At 43.8% G+C, this 20,117-nt stretch overlaps 1 protein-coding gene across 1 annotated transcript in view; it reads left to right on the top strand.

Moving 5' to 3' along the window:
• LOC144688344 (semaphorin-4F-like) overlaps positions 1–20,117 on the top strand; it is a 186,636-nt gene that overhangs the window by 156,914 nt on the left and 9,605 nt on the right. Inside the window, exons 12-13 of the mRNA XM_078554783.1 lie at positions 6,443–6,606; positions 16,389–16,450. Coding sequence (XP_078410909.1) covers positions 6,443–6,606; positions 16,389–16,450 — 226 coding nt within the window. The remainder of the gene's footprint in view (positions 1–6,442; positions 6,607–16,388; positions 16,451–20,117) is intronic.

Raw genomic sequence — 20,117 nt, 5'->3', positions numbered from 1 at the left:
GGCTCGTCATCTGACTCGGACTCAGCAAATTTCTGGCCTCCAGTAGTCCTTCAAGTGCCGGACGTCTGGGAAGTCTCTGCCGTCGCCTGCAATGGATCAGACAGTACGATGTGCTCACCAGTTTGTGACCCCATGTCTATTCTAAAGCTAGATCCCACTGAGGTGTGTCTCTCTACGCTGCTGGAGGGTGTGGATGAGCGCTGTGAAGGGTCATCATCAAGGAGGGTGCCCCTTCAGATTCTTCTTCAGAGGTTTCCTCGGGCTTGATTGGAGGCCCTGGGTCGAGGGCTCTGTCAGCTGTCTCTAAGATGTGTCTGTGAAAGCAAGGAGAAATAATTAGTGCATGGCAGTGACCTGTGAAACAGGAACAGTCCAGATCCACGCCGGCCAGCTGGATGGCTCTGTTTTCAAAGTCCATGAGGACCTTGATTTCAGGCATTCCTCCAAAGGTCAGGTACCTCGCTCTTGTGTGACAGCTTGTCCTGTATGAATAGAGATGGAAAGAGTGTAAGCAGGATGCCTGCAAGCCAGATGGTAAGTATACATAAGAACATAAGAAATAGGAACAGGAGTAGACCATTCAGCCCCTTGAGCCTGCTCTGCTATTCAATAAAATCATGGCTGATCCTCTTATGTTTCAATTTCCACATTCCCATCTAACCCTGATAACCTTTGATTCCCTTGCCTAACAAAAATCTATCTACCTCTGCCTTAAAAATGTTCATTGACCCCCACCTCCACCACCTTCTGAGGTAGAGTTCCGAACACATACAACTCTCTTGAGAGAAAAAAATTCTCCTAATCTCTGTCCTAAAAGGGCAACCCCTAATTTTAAAACAGTGCCCCTTAGTTCTGGACTCATCCACAAGAGGAAACATCCTTTCAACATCTACCTTGTCAAAGCCATCAGGATCTTGTGTACTTCAATCAAATCACCCCTCATTCTTCTAAACTCCAGACGAAACAGGCCCAGTCTGTCCAACCTTTCCTCATAAGACAACCCACTCACTCCAAGTATCAATCTGGTAAACTTCCTTTGAACAGCCTCCAATGCATTTACATCCTTTCTTAAACAAGGAGACCAAAACTGCACGCACTATTCGAGGTGCAGTCTCACCAATGCCCTGTATAACTGAAGCATAACATCCTTACTTTTATGTTCAATCCCCCTCGTAATAAAGGATAGCATTCCATTAGTCTTAATTACTTGCTGTACCTGCATACTCAATTTTTGTGACTCATGTACTAGAACACCTAAATCCCTCTGCACCTCAGAATTATGCAGCCATTCTCCATTTAAGTAATACTCTGCTTTTTTGTTCTTCCTGCTAAAGTGAACAACTTTACATTTTCCCACATTAAACTACATTTGCCAGATCTTTGTCCATTCACTCAACCAATCTATATCCATTTGCAACCTCCTCATGTCCTCTTCACAGCATACTTTCCTACCTATCTTTGTGTCATCTGCAAATTTAGCTACCATGTTTTCACTCCCCTCTGATAGTACCACTATGACACTTTCTCTTCCACAATTTATTGCCATTGCTAATTGTCCTTGAGAAGGTGGTGGTGAGCCACCTTTTTGAACTGCTGCCGTCCATCTTCAGCCAGAAGTGCTGAGTGGATGATCCATCTCAGCCTCCTCTGCAGGTCCCCAGCATCATGGATACCAGTCTTCAGCCAATTCGATTTACTCCATGTGATATCAAGAAATGGCTAAAGGCACTGGATACTTCAAAGGTCATGGGCTCTATCAACAGTTCAGCAATAGTACTGAAGACTTGTGCTGCAGAACTAGCTGGGCCTCTAGCTAACCTGTTCTGGTGCAGCTGCCACACAGGCATTTACCCATCAATTTGCAGAACTGCCCAGGTAACACTTGTCCACAAAAAGCTGAACAAATCCAACCTGGGTAATTACCACCCCATCAGTCTACTCCTGATCATCAACAATGCGAAAGTGTAATTGAAAGCCCTACCAGGCAACGGTTACACCAATAACCTAATCACCAACACTCTGTTTGGGTTCTGCTAGGGCCACTCAGCTCCTGTCCTCACAGCCTTGGTCCAAACATGGATAAAAGAACTGAACTCAAGCGGTAAGGTGACAGTGACTGCCCTTGACATGAAGGCAGCATTTGACTGAGTGTGGCATCACGGAACCTTGCAAAACTGAAGTCAATGGGAATCAGGAGGAGAACTCTTCACTAATTGGAGCCATATCTAATACAATGAAGATGGTTATGGTTGTTAGAGACCAATCATCTCAGTTGAGGACATCACTGCAGGAGTTCCTCAGGGTGGTGTCCTAGGCCCAACCATCTTCAGCTGCCTCATCAATGACCTTCCCTCCCGTATAAGGTCAGAAGTAGCTGATGATTGCACAATGTTCAGTGCCATTCGTGACTCCATAGATACTGAAGCTGGGTGAAAATCCTGAAATTCGTTCCCTAACAGCACTATGGGTGTACCTATAAGGCATTGACTGCAGCAGTTTAACAAGGCAACTCCCCAGCACCTTCTCAAGGGCAATTGGGGATGGGCAACAAATGCTGGCCGAGCCAGCAATGCCCACATCCTGTGAAAGAATTTTAAAAGTGTTTTGTAGGGACACCCACGATGCTGTTTGGGAGTGAGTTTCATGATTTTGACCCAAAAATGTTGAAGGATTATGTGGACAATATATTTCCAAGTAACTGGAGCCCATGCATTTCCACGATTCTGATGTCTCCCGTTCCCATTCTCATACCTCTTTTCTGAACCCTTTTTAAAGCCTTTGCATTCTTCCTATAGCATGGTGCTTATAAATGAGCGCAATACTCCAGTTAAGGCCAAACCAGAGTTTTATAAATGTTAATCAATACCTGCTTGCTTTTGTACACAATGCCCCTATTTAAAAGAGTCCAGAATTCCGGATGCCTTTTTAAACTATATTCTAGCCTGCCGTGCCACATTCAACAATTTGTGCACATACAGCTCCAGGTCTCTGTTTCCGCATTCCTTAAGAGTTGTACCCTTTATTTTTATATTGCCTCTCCTTGTTCTCCTTTCCCAAGATGTATCACTTCACACTTCTGTGCATTAAATTTAATCCGTCACATTCCACCAGCCTGTCTATGTCCTCTTGAAGTCTATCACTATCCTCCTCAAGGTTCACATTATGTCATCTGCAAATTTTGAAATTGTGCCTTTCATGCCCAATACACTCATTGATAAGCAGTGTTCCTGAAACCAACTTTTAGAGAACCCCACTGTACCCCTTCCTCAAGTCTGAAAAACAACTGTTCACCGCAACTCTGAAGAAAGTGCTATTGGACTCGAAATGTTAACTCTGCTTCTTTCTTCATAGATGCTGCCAGACCTGCTGAGTTTTTCCAGCACTTTCTATTTTTATTTCAGATCTCCAGCATTTGCTTTTATTTTAGTGTTCACCACTATGTTTCCTTCATTCAGCCAACTTCGTATCCATGCTGCAACTATCCCTTTTAATCCATGGGCTTCAGCTTTATTAGAAAGCTTATTATGCGGTACTTTATCAAATGCCTTTTGGAAAGCTATGTACACGTTGAAGAAATCCATGCTGGCTTTCCCTAATTAATCTAATTAGTTTCTCCAATTGACCATTAATTTTGTCCTGGATTATCGTTTCTAGAATCTTTCCTGCCACCGAGGTTAAAATGACTGCCCTGTAGTTTCTGGATTTATCCTTATACCCTCTTTTGAACAAGGCTGTAACATTTGTAATTCTCCAGTCCCCTGGCACCACCCCTATATCTGAGGATTGAGAGATTATGGCCATTGCCTCTGCGATTTCCACCCTTATTTCCCTCGGTATCCTTGAAAGCATCCAGACAAAGCAGCCCACTTGATCGGCACCCCATCCACCAACGTAAACACTTACTCCCTTCACCACCGATGCAAAGTGGCAGCAGTGTGTACCATGTACAGGATCTTCTTCTTAGCGTGTCCACGGGCAGTCTATACATGGCCCAGCTAGAACTGGACACATTTTTGCGCCTTGTTGCTGAATTCGGCAAGATCTGCAACAGTGCAGGGTTCCTCTAGCGATAGGCATTGCAGGAGATGTTGCATAGTCTGTGGCTCAGTTCCACATTCACAAGTTTTCGGGCTGGTTGTATATCCCCATTTGCTTAGTGACACCTTTGAACGACCTACACCAGTCCTAAGTCTGTTAAGGCACATCCAGGTTGCCCAGTTGCAATTAGCTCCTGGGGGAAGGCTTTCATCCGGTAGAATTTCCATCGCTGGGGGTTGTTCGAGACTGGCAAGCCGCTCTTTCCACAAGGCGATGCGGGCTTCAGATGGGATTGATTGTAATGGAACAACACTGTTCATGAAGCTCTTCTTTGACTTTAGGCGGCTGGGTGTAGGTGTATGACTATGTAGAGGGTGCCTCTCATCTGATGTTTGACGGAGTCGCACTTTCTTGCTGGCTACCGTTCTTCTTATATCAGGGGGAGTGATACCCGCCAGGATACATAGGCTGTTGGTGTTTGTTGGTTTTAAACAACCTGTGATAAGTCGGCAACTTGCATTCAGAACGGCATTCATCTTCTTAGCATGAGTAGATCTTTCCCATGCAGGGTAGGCATATTCGGCAGTGGAATAGCAAAGAGCAAGTGCACTGGTTCACAATGTTTTCGAGCTTGCTCCCCATTTTAAGTTAGTGAGCTTATTCAGGATGTTGTTTCGTGCGCTCACTTTTGCCTTTGTCTTTTCAATGTGGTTCTTGAAGGGTGAGGCATCTGTCAAGGGTGACTCCTAAGTAGATAGGGTGCTCACAATGCCATAAGACATAGGAGCAGAAATTAGACCTTTCGGCCGATTGAGTCTGCTCCGCCATTCAATCATGGCTGATAAGTTTTTCAACCCCATTCTCCCACCTTCTCCCCGTAACCTTTTATCCCCTTACCAATCAAGAACCTATCTATCTCGGTCTTAAATACACTCAATGACCTGGCCTCCACAGCCTTCTGTGGCAATGAATTATATAGATTCACCACTCTCTGGCTAAAGAAGTTTCTCCTCATCTCTGTTCTCAAAGGTCTTCCCTTTACTCTGAGGCTGTGCCCTCAGGTCCTAGTCTCTCCTACTAATGGAAACATCTTCCCCACGTCCACTCCATCCAGGCCTTTCAGTATTCTGTAAGTTTCAATCAGATCCCCCCATATCCTTCTAAACTCCATCGAATATAGACCCAGAGTCCTCAAACGTTCCTCATATGTTAAGCCTTTCATTCCTGGGATCATTCAGAATGCGTCAGTGTTGCTCCACACCAAGTTACTATAAGCTGGCGTTTGGCTTCACAGTTTCTGATGTGGAATGCACAAACTTGTGTCTTTGATAGGTTTGCACGAAGATGATTTTCTTCATTGTAGGCCTCTAAGGCCTCAGAAAGCATTTTAACCATCGTTTAAAATTAGTGTTTTGGGCAGTGACACGTAAGTCATCAACATATATAAAACGGCATGTGACACCGTCCATAGGTTGGTCATTCGTGTAGATGTTGTACAGCAGAGGTGTAAGCATACTTCCCTGAGGAAGACCGTTCTTCTGAATAGGCCACCTGTTGTGCTTCCCACTTAGTTCAACATAGAACCGGCGATTCTGAAGCATGCTTTCTAACAGCTCTGTTAAGTGAATACCTTTTGTCATCATCATGTATAGGATGCACTGCAGCAACTCACCAAGGCTCCTTTGCTAGCACCGCCCAAACCCAGGACCTCTGCCACCTAGAAGGATGAGGGTGGAGCCACACTGGAACACCACCAGCTGCAAGTTCCTCTCCAAGTCACACACTATCCCAACTTGGAAATACATCACCGTTCCTTCACTGCCACTGGGTCAAAATCCTGGAACTCATTCCTAACAGTACTGTGGGTGCACCTACCCAGATGGACTGCAGCGGTTCAAGAAGCTGGCCCCCACCATCCACTCAACAGCATTTAGGGATGGGCGACAAATCTGATTAGGTCCTGGTGACTTATCAACTTATAAGTACAGCCAGCCTTTCAAATTCCTCCCCTTTATTAATTTTTAACACATCTAGTACTTCAACCACCTCCTCATTCACTATGACTTTGCAGCATCTTCTTATTAAAGACAAATGCAAAGTACTCATTTTTCACTTCAACCATGCCTTCAGCCACAATGTGTAGATGCCCCTATTGATCCCTGACTGGTCTTACTCCTCTTCTTACTACTAATTTACTATTCAAATGCCACATGAAAACTCTTGGATTCTCTTTTATGTTAGCTGCCAGTCTCTTCTCATGATCCTCCCTTTACCACTCTTATCTTCCTTTTCACACCTTCTGAAATTTCTATATTCAGCCTGGTAGAAGAGCTTCATTAAAAAATTGGTAGTTGAGAAAGAGTTTGTGAGTGAATTTGTCACTGATACAAATTGTTCCTTCCAGGATTCTATCTACGTTGGATCAACTAGCAAGGTGGTTCAGCTTTCAGCAGTAAACTGCAGCAAGTATTCCCACTGTGAGGACTGCCTCCTGGCAAAGGATCCGTTATGCAACTGGGATACACAGAAATTGGAATGTGTTCGAATCAAGAGCACAACTGTTGAGGGGTGAGTACCAGTGGAAAAGCTGGATCTTCTCTCAAAACATGATTGAATTGCACCAGGACAAGCTTTTGAAGCAGAACTAAAAAATGTAATTGAGAGAATTGGGCTGCTTTTTAGGAGACATTTTTTATTTAGCGTGTGCATAGTTACAGAGCCAAGCAATACCCATGTCAATAGCTAGATGGAGTTGTTTAATCCCATCTTCAAGTTTGGTCAGTGGACACTCCTCAACAATGTGAGTCATTGCAGTATAGATGCAGCCTTGGCAATCCCACTGATGTTCAGTGACTGCACAGAGGCCTTGGCCAGGGTTTAAAAGGGCCCACTGTCGCTTTGGGAGATCAAAGCCTGGTGGACGAGTAATGGGGTCTATGATGAAAGAGTAGTTTCTGGTGGATATTTTCTCCTGCCAATCCTCCTGTCATCGGTCTTCAGCTGTTAGTCCTCAGCTTGGTAGGTTTAACCATATGGGGTGGGGAGAGGGAAGGAGTACTTCTGGCAGGTTGAGGAGGTCATTGAGTAAGGGTAGAGTTGGGTTAGAGCAGACCTTCTCCAGTAGCTTGCTTGTTGCAATTACCCTCTTGATTAGTGGGGAGAGAGAATGTTGCTCAGGACTTCGAGCCAGGGGAGGTGAGTTGGTTGCAGAATACCTGTAATGACGCTCATTACTGAGTTGCACATCGATAAGTTTGGTGTTAGCAGATTGCTACCATACTGGGGTGGCAGTGTTCTGCAGTTGAGTACACAATGGCAAGAGCAGAGGCTCTTAGGTCTTGGACTGAGACCCCCATGAGGTTCAGGCCAGTTTACTTGAGGAGGTTGTTGCAAGTTTTTGCTTTTTCTGCAATCTTGATGAGGTGCTGTATGTACTTGAGGGTTCTGTCAATGATGACACCTAGATAAATAGAGTTGGGATTGTGCTTCAATCTCTGGACATCCAGGGTGTTGTTCAGTACCCTTTTAGCGCTGGCACTGTGAAGGTGGAATGTACTAGAGACTGTTTTACTGGTGCTTGGTTTTGGCACCATGTCTTGCAGTAGTTGGTCAACTTTGCAATATTTTTTCTGGAGAGAGAAGCAACTAAGGGAAATAGCGGGAAGTTAAGCAGGCTGAATGGAAAAGGTTGTTGGCTAAATGGAGCCCCAGAAAATTCTTATGCTGGTTCAGTACAAACATTTACGAATATACAAAATGTCGATCAGGAAGAGACCAGCTGGTCCACTAACCCGTTCCAAAGGATCGCATCGTGGAAAGTTATTGAATTGCATCACATGTATCTGCTTAAGTGACTGGAATTCAAAAATTCTTTTTCAGAAATCAGTTTTCTGCCCTCCTCCCTTGAAGGCACAGACCTTTCACTAGATACAGTTCTACTGGTGTTATTGGGTTTCTCGCTTCTCCCAAGTGAAAATGAGACCAGATATTAGATCGCTTTACTTATGAACATACGAACAAGGAGCAGGAGCAAGCCATTCAGCCCCTCGAACCTGCTCCTCCAGTTAATAAGATCATGGCTGATCTGACTGCAACCTGAAACCTGCATCCCACCTACTGCCGATATCACCCCCTTGCTTACCAAGAATCTATCCACCTCTGCCTTAAAAATATTCAAAGACCCTGCTTCCACCACCTTTTCCGGAAGAGAGTTCCAAAGACTCACAGCCCTCAGAGAGAAAAAATTTCGCTTCATCTTTTAATGGGCAACCCCTTATTTTTAAACAGTGTACCCTAGTTCTAGGTTCTCCCACAAGAGGAAACATTCTCTCCACATCCACCCTGTCAAGGTCCCTCAGGATCTTATATGTTTCAATCAAGTCACCTCTTGCTCTTCTAAACTCCAGCGGATGCAAACATAGTCTGTCCAACCTTTCCTCATAAAACAACCCACCCATTCCAGGTATTAGTCTGATAAACCTTTTCTGAACTGCTTCCAATGCATTTGCATCCTTCCTTAAATAAGGTGACCAATACTGTGCATAGTACCCCAAATGTGGTCTCTCCAGTGCCCTGTATAACTGAAGCATAATCTCCCTACTTTTGTATTCAATTACCCTCACAATAAATGATAACATTCTATTAGCTTTCCTAATTACTTGCTGTACATGCATACTAGCCTTTTGTGATTCATGCACTGGGACACCCAGATCTCTCTGCACCTCAGAGCTCTGCAATCTCTCACCATTTAGATAATATGCTTCTCATTTATTCTTCCTGCCAAAATGGACAATTTCACATTTTCCCACATTATACCGTATTTGCCAGATCTTTGCCCACTCACTTAACCTACCTATATCTTTTTGTACAAAAACAGAAACAGAAATACCTGGAAAAACTCAGCAGGTCTGGCAGCTTCGGTGGAGAAGAGCACAGTTGATCTTTCAAGTCCTCATGACCCTTCAACTGTTGAAGGAAGGAAATTAGAAAAGTTAAGAGAGTGCATGAGAAAGCATTGGTGGGTAGAATAAAGGAAAACCCAGCGGGGTTTTTTAAATATATAAAGAGCAAGGGAATAACTAGGGAAAGAGTAGGGTCAATTAGGGACCATAGAGGTAACCTGTGTGTGGACCTGGAAGATGTGGATGCAGTCCTCAATGAATACTTTGCATCAATCTTCACAATGGAAAAGGATGATGCAGATATAGACATCAAGGTGGAGGACTGTGAAATATTAAAGGAAATTAACATAGAGAGGAGGTACTAGGGGGTTTAATGGCCTTAAAAGTGGATAAATCTGCAGGCCTGGATGAGATGTATCCCAGGTTGTTGAGGGAGGCAAGGGAAGAGATATCAGGGGTCCTGGCAGTAATTTTCAAATCCTGTCTGGCCACAGGTGAGGTGCTAGAGGACTGCTAACATTGTCCCATTATTAAAAAAGGAAGGAAGGGCACAGTATTGGTCACCTTATTTAAGGAAGGATGCAAATGCATTGGAAGCAGTTCAGAAAAGGTTTATCAGACTAATACCTGGAATGGGTGGGTTGTTTTATGAGGAAAGGTTAGCCAGTCAGTCTAACCTCGGTGGTGGGGAAGTTACTAGAAAGAATTCTGAGGGACAGAATATATCTGCACTTGGAGAGAGACGGATTAATCAGGGATAGCCAGCATGGATTTGTCAAGGGAAGGTCGTGTTTGACAAACTTGATCGAATTTTGAGGTGGTAACCAGGAGTGTTGATGAGGGTAATGCATTTGATGTGATCTACGTGGACTTCAAGGCTTTTGATAAGGTCCCTCATGCAGACTGGTCAAGAAAGTAAGACCCCATGGGATCCAAGGCAAAGTAGCACGTTGGATCCAAAATTGGCTGAGAGGCAGGAAGCAGAGGGATGTCTCTGTGACTGGAAGTCTGTTTCCATTGGGGTTCCACAGGGCTCGGTTCTGGGGCCCTTGCTGTTTGTGGTGTACGTAAATGATTTGAACTTAAATGTAGGGGGTATGATCAAGAAGTTCGGAGATGACACGAGAATTGGTAGGGTAGTAAATAGTGAGGAGGATAGCTGTAAACTGCAGGAGGATATCAATGGACTGGGTCAGGTGGGCAGAGCGGTGGCAAATGGAATTCAACCTGGAAAAGTGTGAAGTAATGCACTTGGGGAGGGTTAACAAGGCAAGGGATTACACTATGAATGGTAGGACCCTGGAAAGCAGTGAAGATCAGAGGGACCTTGGTGTGCATATCTACAGATCTCTGAAGGTAGCAGGGCAGGTAGGTAAGGTGGTTAAGAAGGCATATGGGATACTTGCCTTTATTAGTCGAGGCATAGAATACAAGAGCAGGGAGATTATGCTGGAACTGTATAAAACGCTGGTTAGGCTGCAACTGGAGTACTGTGTGCCGTTCTGGTCACCACATTATAGGAAGGATATGATTGCACTGGAGAGGGTGCAGAGGCGATTTACCAGGATGCTGCCTGGGTTGGAGTGTCTGAGCTATGAGGAAAGATTGGAGAGGCTGGGGTTGTTTTCTTTGGAGCAGCGAAGGTTGAGAGGGGACTTGATAGAGGTATTTAAGATTATGAGGGGCATAGATAGGGTGGATAGGATGCACTTTTTCCATTGGTAGAGGGGTCAATAACCAGGGGGCATAGATTTAAGGTGAGAGGTAGAAGGCTAAGAGGGGAGTTGAGGAGAATTATTTTAACCCAGAGGGTGGTGGGAGTCTGGAACTCACTGCCTGAAAGGGTGGTTAAGTCAGAAACTCTCATAACATTTAAGAAGCATTTAGATATTCACTTGCATTACCATATCCTCCAGGGCTATGGGCCAAGCACTGGAAAATGGGATCAGTGTAGTCAGATATTTGATGACCGGTGTGGACATGATGAGCCAAATAGCCTCCTTCTGTGCTATAGACATCTATGAGGCTATGTTTAACCTTTCTAGTTAACCACAGATGGTTAGCCCATCCCTTGGACTTTTTCTTGCTCGTTGGAATATTCTGAAATATCCCCTTAAATATTAGCCACTGCATCTCTATTGACCTATTCCTTAACCTAATTTGCCAATTCACTTTAGCCAGCTCAACTTTCATGCCCTCATAATTGCCCTTATTTAAGTTTGTAAACTTAGTCTCAGACCCACTCCTCTCTCCCTCAAACTGTTTAATGTATTTCTTCCACAGAAGCATACTGCTACCTCCACACTAAAGGAGCCCAGTGATAACGCTGGAGGGAATAGAATTACAGAAAGAAACCTTAGTTGGCCCATCATGCTTGTCTCTGAAAGAGGTAATCAGTTAGTTCCACCACACTGCCTTTTCCCCATACCCCTTTATACATTTATCCACTTTCCCTTTTGGATGTAGTGTAACCGCTGTGATGTCCTCTACCCCCGCTATGGTCACAGGATGTGCAGCTGCATCCGGCTTGGGAAGTGGTGGCAGCTGTGGTCAGCGACAACGCTCTGCAAAAGCGCTGCATAAAGAACAGGTGTCGCTGTCCAGGGCCTCTCCCCTGTACTTTATGCAGCCTTCCGACCAAAGTGATGGTCCGGCCTCACACTCCCTGGACATGTTCGTGTTGCCTGCACCTCGACGGTGCTCTTCATTGCTGTCAGGCGTCACAGAGTTCAGTCATTCTCTCTCCCCAAAGCCTGTCCACCATCTATAATGCACAAGTCAGGAGTGTGATGGAATACTCCCCACTTGCTTGCATGAGTGCGGCACTCACAACACTCAAGAAGCTGGACACTATCCAGGACAAAGCAGCCTGCTTAATTGGCACCACATCCACAAACATTCACTCCCTCCACCACCGATGCACAGTAGAAGCAGTGTGTACTGTGTACAAGATGCACTGCAGGAACTCACCAATGCTCCTTTGACAGCACCTTCCAAAACCATGACCACTACCATCTAGAAGGACAAGGGCAGCAGATAGATGGGGACACCACCACCTAGAAGTTCCCCTCCAAGTCAGTCACCATCCTGACTTGGAAATATATTGCTTTTCCTTCACTGTCGCTGAGTCAAAATCCTGGAACTCCCTTCCTAACAGCACTGTAGATGTACCTGCACCACACCGTCTCCAGCGGTTCAAGAAGGCAGCTCACCACCACCTTCTCAAGGGCAGCTAGGGATGGGCAATAAATGCTGGCCCAGCCAGCGAAACCCATGTCCCATGAATGAATAATAAAAAAAAAATTCTGCTGCTTCTGATGACCCACAGTGCCTCATGGTTGCCCAGTCTTGTGTGGCTAGATCTGTTCAAAGTCTATCCCATTTAGCATGGTGGTAGTGCCGCACAACATGATGGAGGATATCCTCAATGTGAAGACGGGACTTTGTCTCCACAAGGACTTTGCGGTGGTCGCTTGTACCGATACTGTCATGGATAGACGCATCTGCGGCAGGCAGATAACTGAGGATGAAGTCAAATATATTTTTCCCTCCTGCTGGTTCCCTGCCTGCTGCAGACCCAGTGTAGCAGCTATGTCCTTTAGGACTTGGCCAGCTCGGTTTGTAGTGATGCTACTGAGCCACTCTTGCTGATGGATATTGAAGTCCCCCACCTAGAGTACATTTTATGCTCTTGCCACCCTCAGTGCTTCCTCCAAGTGATGTTCAACATCGAGGAGTATTGATTCATCGGCTGAGGGGGTGGGGTATGTGGTAATCAACAGGAGGTTTCTTTGCCCATGTTTCACCTGATGCCATGCAACTTCAAAGGGTCTAGAGCTGATGTTGAGGCCTCCCAGGGCAACTCCCTCCTGACTGTATACCACTGTGCCGCCACCTCTGCTGGGTATGTCCTGTGGATGGGACAGCACATATCCAGGGATGGTGATGGTGGTGTCTAGGACATTATTATGACACAGCCGATGGTAAGGGCTGAGTTATTCAAATCCCAGAGGGAAGCTTGAATCAACTGTCATAACCCCTTTTTCCAATTTGTATGTTTCGAGATGCAGTCTTTGAATTAAGTTGTAGTAAGACCACTGAGTCTCGAGATTTTTTATAAAACTAAATAAAACTTTTATTAATACAAGAAAAATTATAACACATACATATGTCTATAAAATTACTATTATAATAACTACAAAAATCCCCTAATTAATTGGACTCTCAGTTAGACCCCCGGTGAGGCAACAGTAAATTCCAGATTTAAACAGACACCTGGCAAAGCACACCCTGGACAGTTGCATTCAAAATGTGTTTCTCTCAGCTCGGGGTCCTTGCAGACAGCAACTTGAGGCTTCATAAGACCATATACGTAGGAGCAGAAGTAGGCCATTCGGCCCATCGAGTCTGCTCTGCCATTCAGTGAGATCATGGCTGATCTGATAATCTCAACTCCACCTTCCTGCCTTTTCCCCATAATGCTTGATTCCCTTACTGATTAAAAATCTGTCTATCTCAGCCTTGAATATACATAGTGACCCAGCCTCTATAACCCACTGCGGTAAAGAATTCCACAGATTGACTACCCTCTGAGAGAGGAAATTCCTCCTCATCTCTGTTTTAAATGGGAGCCACCTTACTCTGAGATTATGCCCTCTGGTCCTAGACTCTCCCACAAGGGGAAACAACCTCTCAGCATCTATCCTGTCAAGCCCCCCTAAGAATCCTATCTGTTTCAATAAGAAAATCCCTCCATCCCTGGGATCAACCTGGTGAACCTACTCTGGACAGCCTCCAATGCCAGTATATCTTTCCTTAGATAAGGGGACCAAAACTGTTCACAGTATTCTTGGTGTGGTCTAACTTGTGCCTTGTATAGTTTTAGCAAGACTTCCCTATTTTTATACTCCATTCCCTTTGAAATAAAGGCCAACGTTCCATTTGCCTTTACCTGCTGAAATTGTATGCTAGCTTTTTGGGATTCATGCACGAGGACTCCCAAATCCCTCTGTGCTGCAGCTTTCTTCAGTCTTTCCCCATTTAAGTACCATCCAGCTCCTCTTCTTCCTGCCAAAGTGCATAACCTCTCACTTTCCCACATTATATTCCATCTGCCACGTTTTTTGCTCTGTCTAACCTGTCTATATCCCTCTGTAGACTCTTTGTGTTGTCCTTACCACTTGCCTTCCCACCTATTCTCATACTTGTTGATTCTTAAAATGTCTCTGCCTTACACATGCTCTCTCCTTTCTCCTTTATACATATTTTTCTCTTTGAATGTAAATTTTCTATTGTATCACTAGGCTTTTAATTTTACCTCTTCTAACAATAACATCCTTTCATTCCACCAATTTTATTAGTAAGTTTGAAAAAAATAAACACGTTGCTTGGCGTCGTCTAGCTAGGTCTAAGATTTCACCCATCATCTTGAATGGTTTAACAAATGCGAATTTACACTTTACCTTCTACCTTACGTTTATCTAATTAACATCTCAAAACTACTATACATCAAAGCATCCAGATTAGCTGTCTTTAATCCAATTAAGACACACATAGACACAGACCCCACTCGAACTCTATTTTAAAATAATTTCCAACAACATCATTATATCGTCTTGACAGATATGATCTATGAGGTATGATTCCATGAATATGACTATGTCAGGCTGTTGCTTGACTAGTCTGAGGGAACAGCTCTCCTAATTTTGGCACAAGCCCTCAGATGTTAGGAAGGAGGACTTTGTAGGGTTGACAAGGCTGAGTTTGCCGTTGTCGTTTTCGGTGCCTATGTCGATGCCGAGTAATCTGCCTGGTTCTATTCCTTTTAGATGTTTTAGTGGTTTGATACAACTGAATGGCTTGCTAGGCCACTTCAGAGGATATTTAAGAGTCAACCACATTGCTGTGGGCTTGGAGTCACATATAGGCCAGACCAGGTAGATTTCCTTCCCTAAAGGACATTAGCGAACCAGGTGGGTTTTTAATGACTATCAACAATAGTTTAATGGTCATCATCAGATTAATTCCAGATTTTCATTGAATTCAAATTTCACCATTTGCCGTGGTGGGATTCAAGCCTGGGTCTCCAGAGCATTACCTTGGGGTCTCTGGATTGCTAGTCCAGTGACAATACTGCGGCACCACCTCCCCCAGACAACTGCTCTACACAGGAGGTCTTCTGTTGATTTGCTGAGGTCTTTGTTGTCAAACACTTGCCGCCATACTTTGTGGAAGGCTGATCTGGTGTTGGACCTCCTCGTCAATGATGGCTTTTGAGGGAGTTGGCTGCCAAGGTATGGGAAGTGCTCAACGTATTCCAGAGCCTCTCCTTCAATATATATGGGAGGTGGAATATTTGGCTGATCGGGTGTTGGTTGTCATGAGTTTTGTTTTGGTAATATACAAGGACAAGCTGAGTTTCTTGTATGCATAATTGAAGAGCTTGAGAGTGGCTTGCAAATCTGGTGTGGAGTGGACAACGACACTGCAGTCATCTGCACACTTTAAATCATGTATGTCCATGATGGTCAGTTTAATTTTGGCACAGAGGCAACTGAGTTTAAAGAGTTTTCCTTCTAGGTGGTATTTAATACTGACACCAGAGAGCAGGTAAATAACAATGGTCATCTAGATTGTAAATAGTATGGGGACTATCACACAGCCCTGCTCGATCCTGGTCTGTATTTTGAAGGTGTCTGTTTCAGACCCCCCAATCAAGATAGTTGCAGTCATATCATGAAGCAATTGCAGGATGGACCGGATGGACTGCAACAGTTCAAGAAGGCAGCTCACTCTGAGCTTCTCAAAAACAAGGATTAAATGGGCTGGATAGAGATAAATTATTTTGTCATGCTACTGTTTCCAGAAATAGGGGGGCACAATCATAAAATTAGAGAAATGATGTTCAAGAGTGAAATTGTGAAGCAATGCTTCAACACACGAAATAGTGGAAAAGTGCTAAGGGTCAGTTGGAACTTTCAAAACTGAGATTGCTAGATTGTTTTTTGGCAAGGTTATTAATGCGCATTGAGCTAAGGTGGGCAAATGGAATTGACGTAAGATCAGCCATGGTGGGTTGAGTGGCGCAACAGGCTTCAGATGCTGAATGGCATTCTCCAGTTTCTATTTAGAATGCCTGTGCAACAGTACAACTGTGAACTCCTCCCTGGTTCAAATGTTGTGTCAGAGTTACAGCTTTTCATTCAAATTATCTATCAAGAAAGAATAAATTTAAAATTTAGGACTGTCCACACTGCATGTTGAAACTTTCAGTTATAAATTCCTGTCTCCACGTGTATGGTTGAACATTATTACACTGTATTTACACCTTCTCTGAATTATGTTTTTAATATAGAATTGTAGCTAATTTAAATACAAATGATAATTATTGCATTCAATTATTGCATTATTGCACCCTGCTAAAAACAAAATAATTTGCTTCTCTTGTAGGATGCTGCAAGATGTGGAATATGACCATCCACAGACTAACACCTTGTGTAAATCTGAGACAGGTACGTTTGATGACACCACTTCCTTCCATGCCTGATGGGTTTTCAGTCCTCTTTTCTGATGATGTTAACTTTGATAATTAGCAGCAAGGTTCCACAAATAGTAAAGTGATACTGACCGGATAATCTGTGTTTGAGGGATAAATGGGAACCTGAGCAGGGAGACAGAGGAGGGGGAAACAAGGATAGAAACAAAAGACAGAAAAGTAAGAAGCAAAAGTGGAAGGCAGAAATAACAAGGCGAGAAACAAATGGGGCCATAGTGCAAAATAAAGCTAAGATGACTAACAAGGTTAAAGAGACAAGTCTAAAGACATTGTATCATAATGCGCAGAGCATTCGCAATAAGGTAGATGAATTAACAGTGCGAATAGATATAAATGGTTATGATATAGTTGCAATTATGGATACATAGCTGCAGGGTGACTAAGGATGGGAACTGAACGTCCAGGGATATTCAATATTTAGGAAGGACAGACAAATAGGGAAAGGTGGCGGAGCATTGTTAGTAAAGGAGGAAATCAACGCAACAGTGAGGAAGGAAATTGGCTCAAAAAATCATAATGTGGAATCTGTTTGGGTGGAGATAAGAAACGCCGAGGGGCAGAAAACGTTGGTGGGGTTGTCTATAGGCCCCTAAACAGTAATGGAGATGTAAGGGAAGGCATTAAGCAGGAAATTAGTGACGCATGCATTAAGGGTACAACTGTACTCTTTAAAGTGACTTTAATCTACATATAGATTGGACCAACCAAACTAGCAATAGTACTATGGAGGACGGTTTCCTGGAGTGTGTACATAATGGTTCTTTAGACCAATACATTGAGGAACCAACTAGCGAGCAGGCTATCCTAGACTGGGTATTGCGCAATGAGAAAAGATTAATTAACAATCTTGTTGTGTGGGGTCCCTTGGGGAAGAGTGGCCATAAATGATAGAATTGTTCATTAGGATGGAGAGTGAAGAAGTTGAATCCGAAACTAGGGTCCAGAATCTAAATAAAGGGAACTACGAGGTGCAAGTTGGTGGCAAACGTAACCCCACTATTTAAAAAATGAGGAAGAGAAAAAAGAGAGAATTACAGACCAGTCAGTCTAACATCAGTAGTGTGGAAAATGTTAGAGTCTATTATAAAAGACACGGTAACAGAACACTTAGAAAGTGTTAACGGGATAAGACAAAATCAGCATGGGTTTATGAAAGAGAAATAATGCTTAACTAATCTACTGGAGTTTTTTGAGGATGTAACTAGTAGAATAGATAAGGGAGAACCAGTGGATGTGGTGTATTTGGATTTCAAGAAGTTTTTTGATAAGGTCCCACATAAGAGGCTAATAGGCAAAATTAAAGCACATGGGATCGGGGGTAATATACTGGCATGGATTGAGAATTGGTTGACAGACCGGAAACAGAGAGTGGGAATAAACGGGTCTTTTTCCGGATAGCAGGCAGTGACTAGTGGTGTACCGCAGGGATCAGTGCTTGGGCCCCAGCTATTCACAATATACATAAATGACTTGTTTGAGGAAACCAAATGCAATATTTCCAAGTTTGCTGATAACACAAAACTGGGCGGGGTTGTGAGTTGTGAGGAGGATGCAAAGAGGCTTCAGGGCGAGTTGTGTGTGTGGGCAAACACACAGCAGATGCAGAATAACATGGATAAATGTGAAGTTATACGCTTCACATTTGTGAAAAACAGAAAGGCAGAATATTATTTAAATGGTGATATATTGGAAAATATGGATGTACAAAGGGATGTGTGCGTCCTTGTACACCAGTCAATGAAAGTAAACAGGCAGGTGCAGCAAGCAACTAGGAAGGCAAATGGTATGTTGGGCTTCATTGCAAGGGGATTTGAGTTCAGAAGTAGGGATGTCTTACTGCAGTTATACAAGGCCTTGGTGAGACCACACCTAGAGTATTGTGTGCAGTTTTGGTCTCCCTACCTAAGAAAGGATATACTTGCCAGTGAGGGAGTGCAGCAAAGGTTCACTAGGCTGATACTGGGGATGGCAGGACTGTCATATGAGGAGAGATTAGTTTGACTGGGCCTGTATTCACTAGAGTTTAGAAGAATGAGAGGGGATCTGATTGAAACGTATAAAATTCTAACAGGGCTGACAGACTGGATGCAGGGAGGATGTTTCCCCTGGTTGAGGAATCTAGAACCAGGGGCCACAGTCTCAGGCTATGGGGCAGGCCATTTAGGACTGAGATGAGGAAATATTTCTTCACTCAGAGGGTGGTCAACCTGTGGAATTCTCTACCACAAAAGGCTGGGGAGGCCAGGTCACTGAGTATATTCAAGAAAGAAATTGATAATTTTTTGGATATGAGGGGCATCAAGGGGTATAGAAAGAAAGCAGGAATAGGGCGTTAAGATAGAGGATCAGCCATGATCATATTGAATGGCGGAGCAGGCTCAAAGGGTTGAATGGCCTACTTCTGCTCTATGTTTCTATGTAAATGTTGCTCAAGACTCCGAGAGAAGCCTCCTGATATACTTAACTTTATACCTGAAAAGTCAGGTGGATCCTTTGGTTTAATGTCCTATTTGAAAGATATTACCTTGGAGAACTGCTACAGTGCATCTTGTAAATTGTGCACTGCAGCCAGTATATCAGTGGTGGAGGGGTGGATTTTGAGCCCAGAGGTGGAGGCAAGGCACCAGTTAACCGAACTATTCTGTCTTCAATGGTGTTAAGCTGGTTGAATGTTGCAGCAGCTTCACCCTTCTAGGCAAGTGATATGTATTCCATCACACTCTTAACTTGAGCCACAGACAATTGTCCACGTATGTACCAGATAAAAATGTCATTATCGCTCTAAAAAGTGTTGAAAAGGATTCAACTGCACCACTGCTAATAGACTGCCAGTGGGGAAATGCTTTCAGTGACCAACTAGACTGGCAATGGATGTTTTGTGGCTTTGATGTTTTATTGTCACTCTTCTATGATTGCCTATAATGGTCACTTTGTGGTAGGCATGGATCACTTTTCGATGTACCTTCCATCTGCTAACACCATCCAACATCATTGTGCTGTAAGACTTGAACAAAAAACAGGTATCTGCAGAGTGCTGAGGCCGAGAGAGTCTCCAAGATAAAAGATTAAGCCATCTGGTGGTCACAGTGGTCATTGTTTGTATGCAAACCTGGACATTGCAAGGTCCCCCGTTTTGCCCCCCTGCCCTGACCCCCGCAAACCATCCTGACTTGGAACTATATCATTGTTCCTTCAGTGTCACTGGGTCAAAATCTTGGAATCTTCCTTCCTGACAGCTTTCTGGGTGTACCTATACCACATGGACTGTAGTGGTTCAAGAAAGTAGTTCACCAACACCTTCCCAAGGGCAATAAGGAATGGGCAACAAATGGTGGCCTAGCCAGCGACGTCCATATCCTGTGAAAGAAAAGCATGTTTTCTCATGAGGTGTAGTGAAAATCTGGAACTCAGAGGCACAATCTCTCAGATGAAATGTTCTGTACATTATCAACTAATGGGAAGGATATAGAAGAGTAAATTTGCAGGGAAATTACAGAGAGGTGCAAAATCTTATCGAGTAGAGAAATTGAGGGACTTCCATTATTATAGACTTGGATAGTAATGGTGTAAAGGGAGAAAGGGGAAAGAGCTTCTGAAGTGTGTTCAGGAAAATTTTCTTGATT

The sequence above is a fragment of the Cetorhinus maximus genome, chromosome 1, assembly GCF_964194155.1.
Source record: "Cetorhinus maximus chromosome 1, sCetMax3.hap1.1, whole genome shotgun sequence".
In the NCBI taxonomy this organism is placed as follows: domain Eukaryota; kingdom Metazoa; phylum Chordata; class Chondrichthyes; order Lamniformes; family Cetorhinidae; genus Cetorhinus; species Cetorhinus maximus.
The sequence above is the reverse complement of the archived record's forward strand: the minus strand, read 5'-3'. Positions and strand labels throughout refer to the sequence as shown.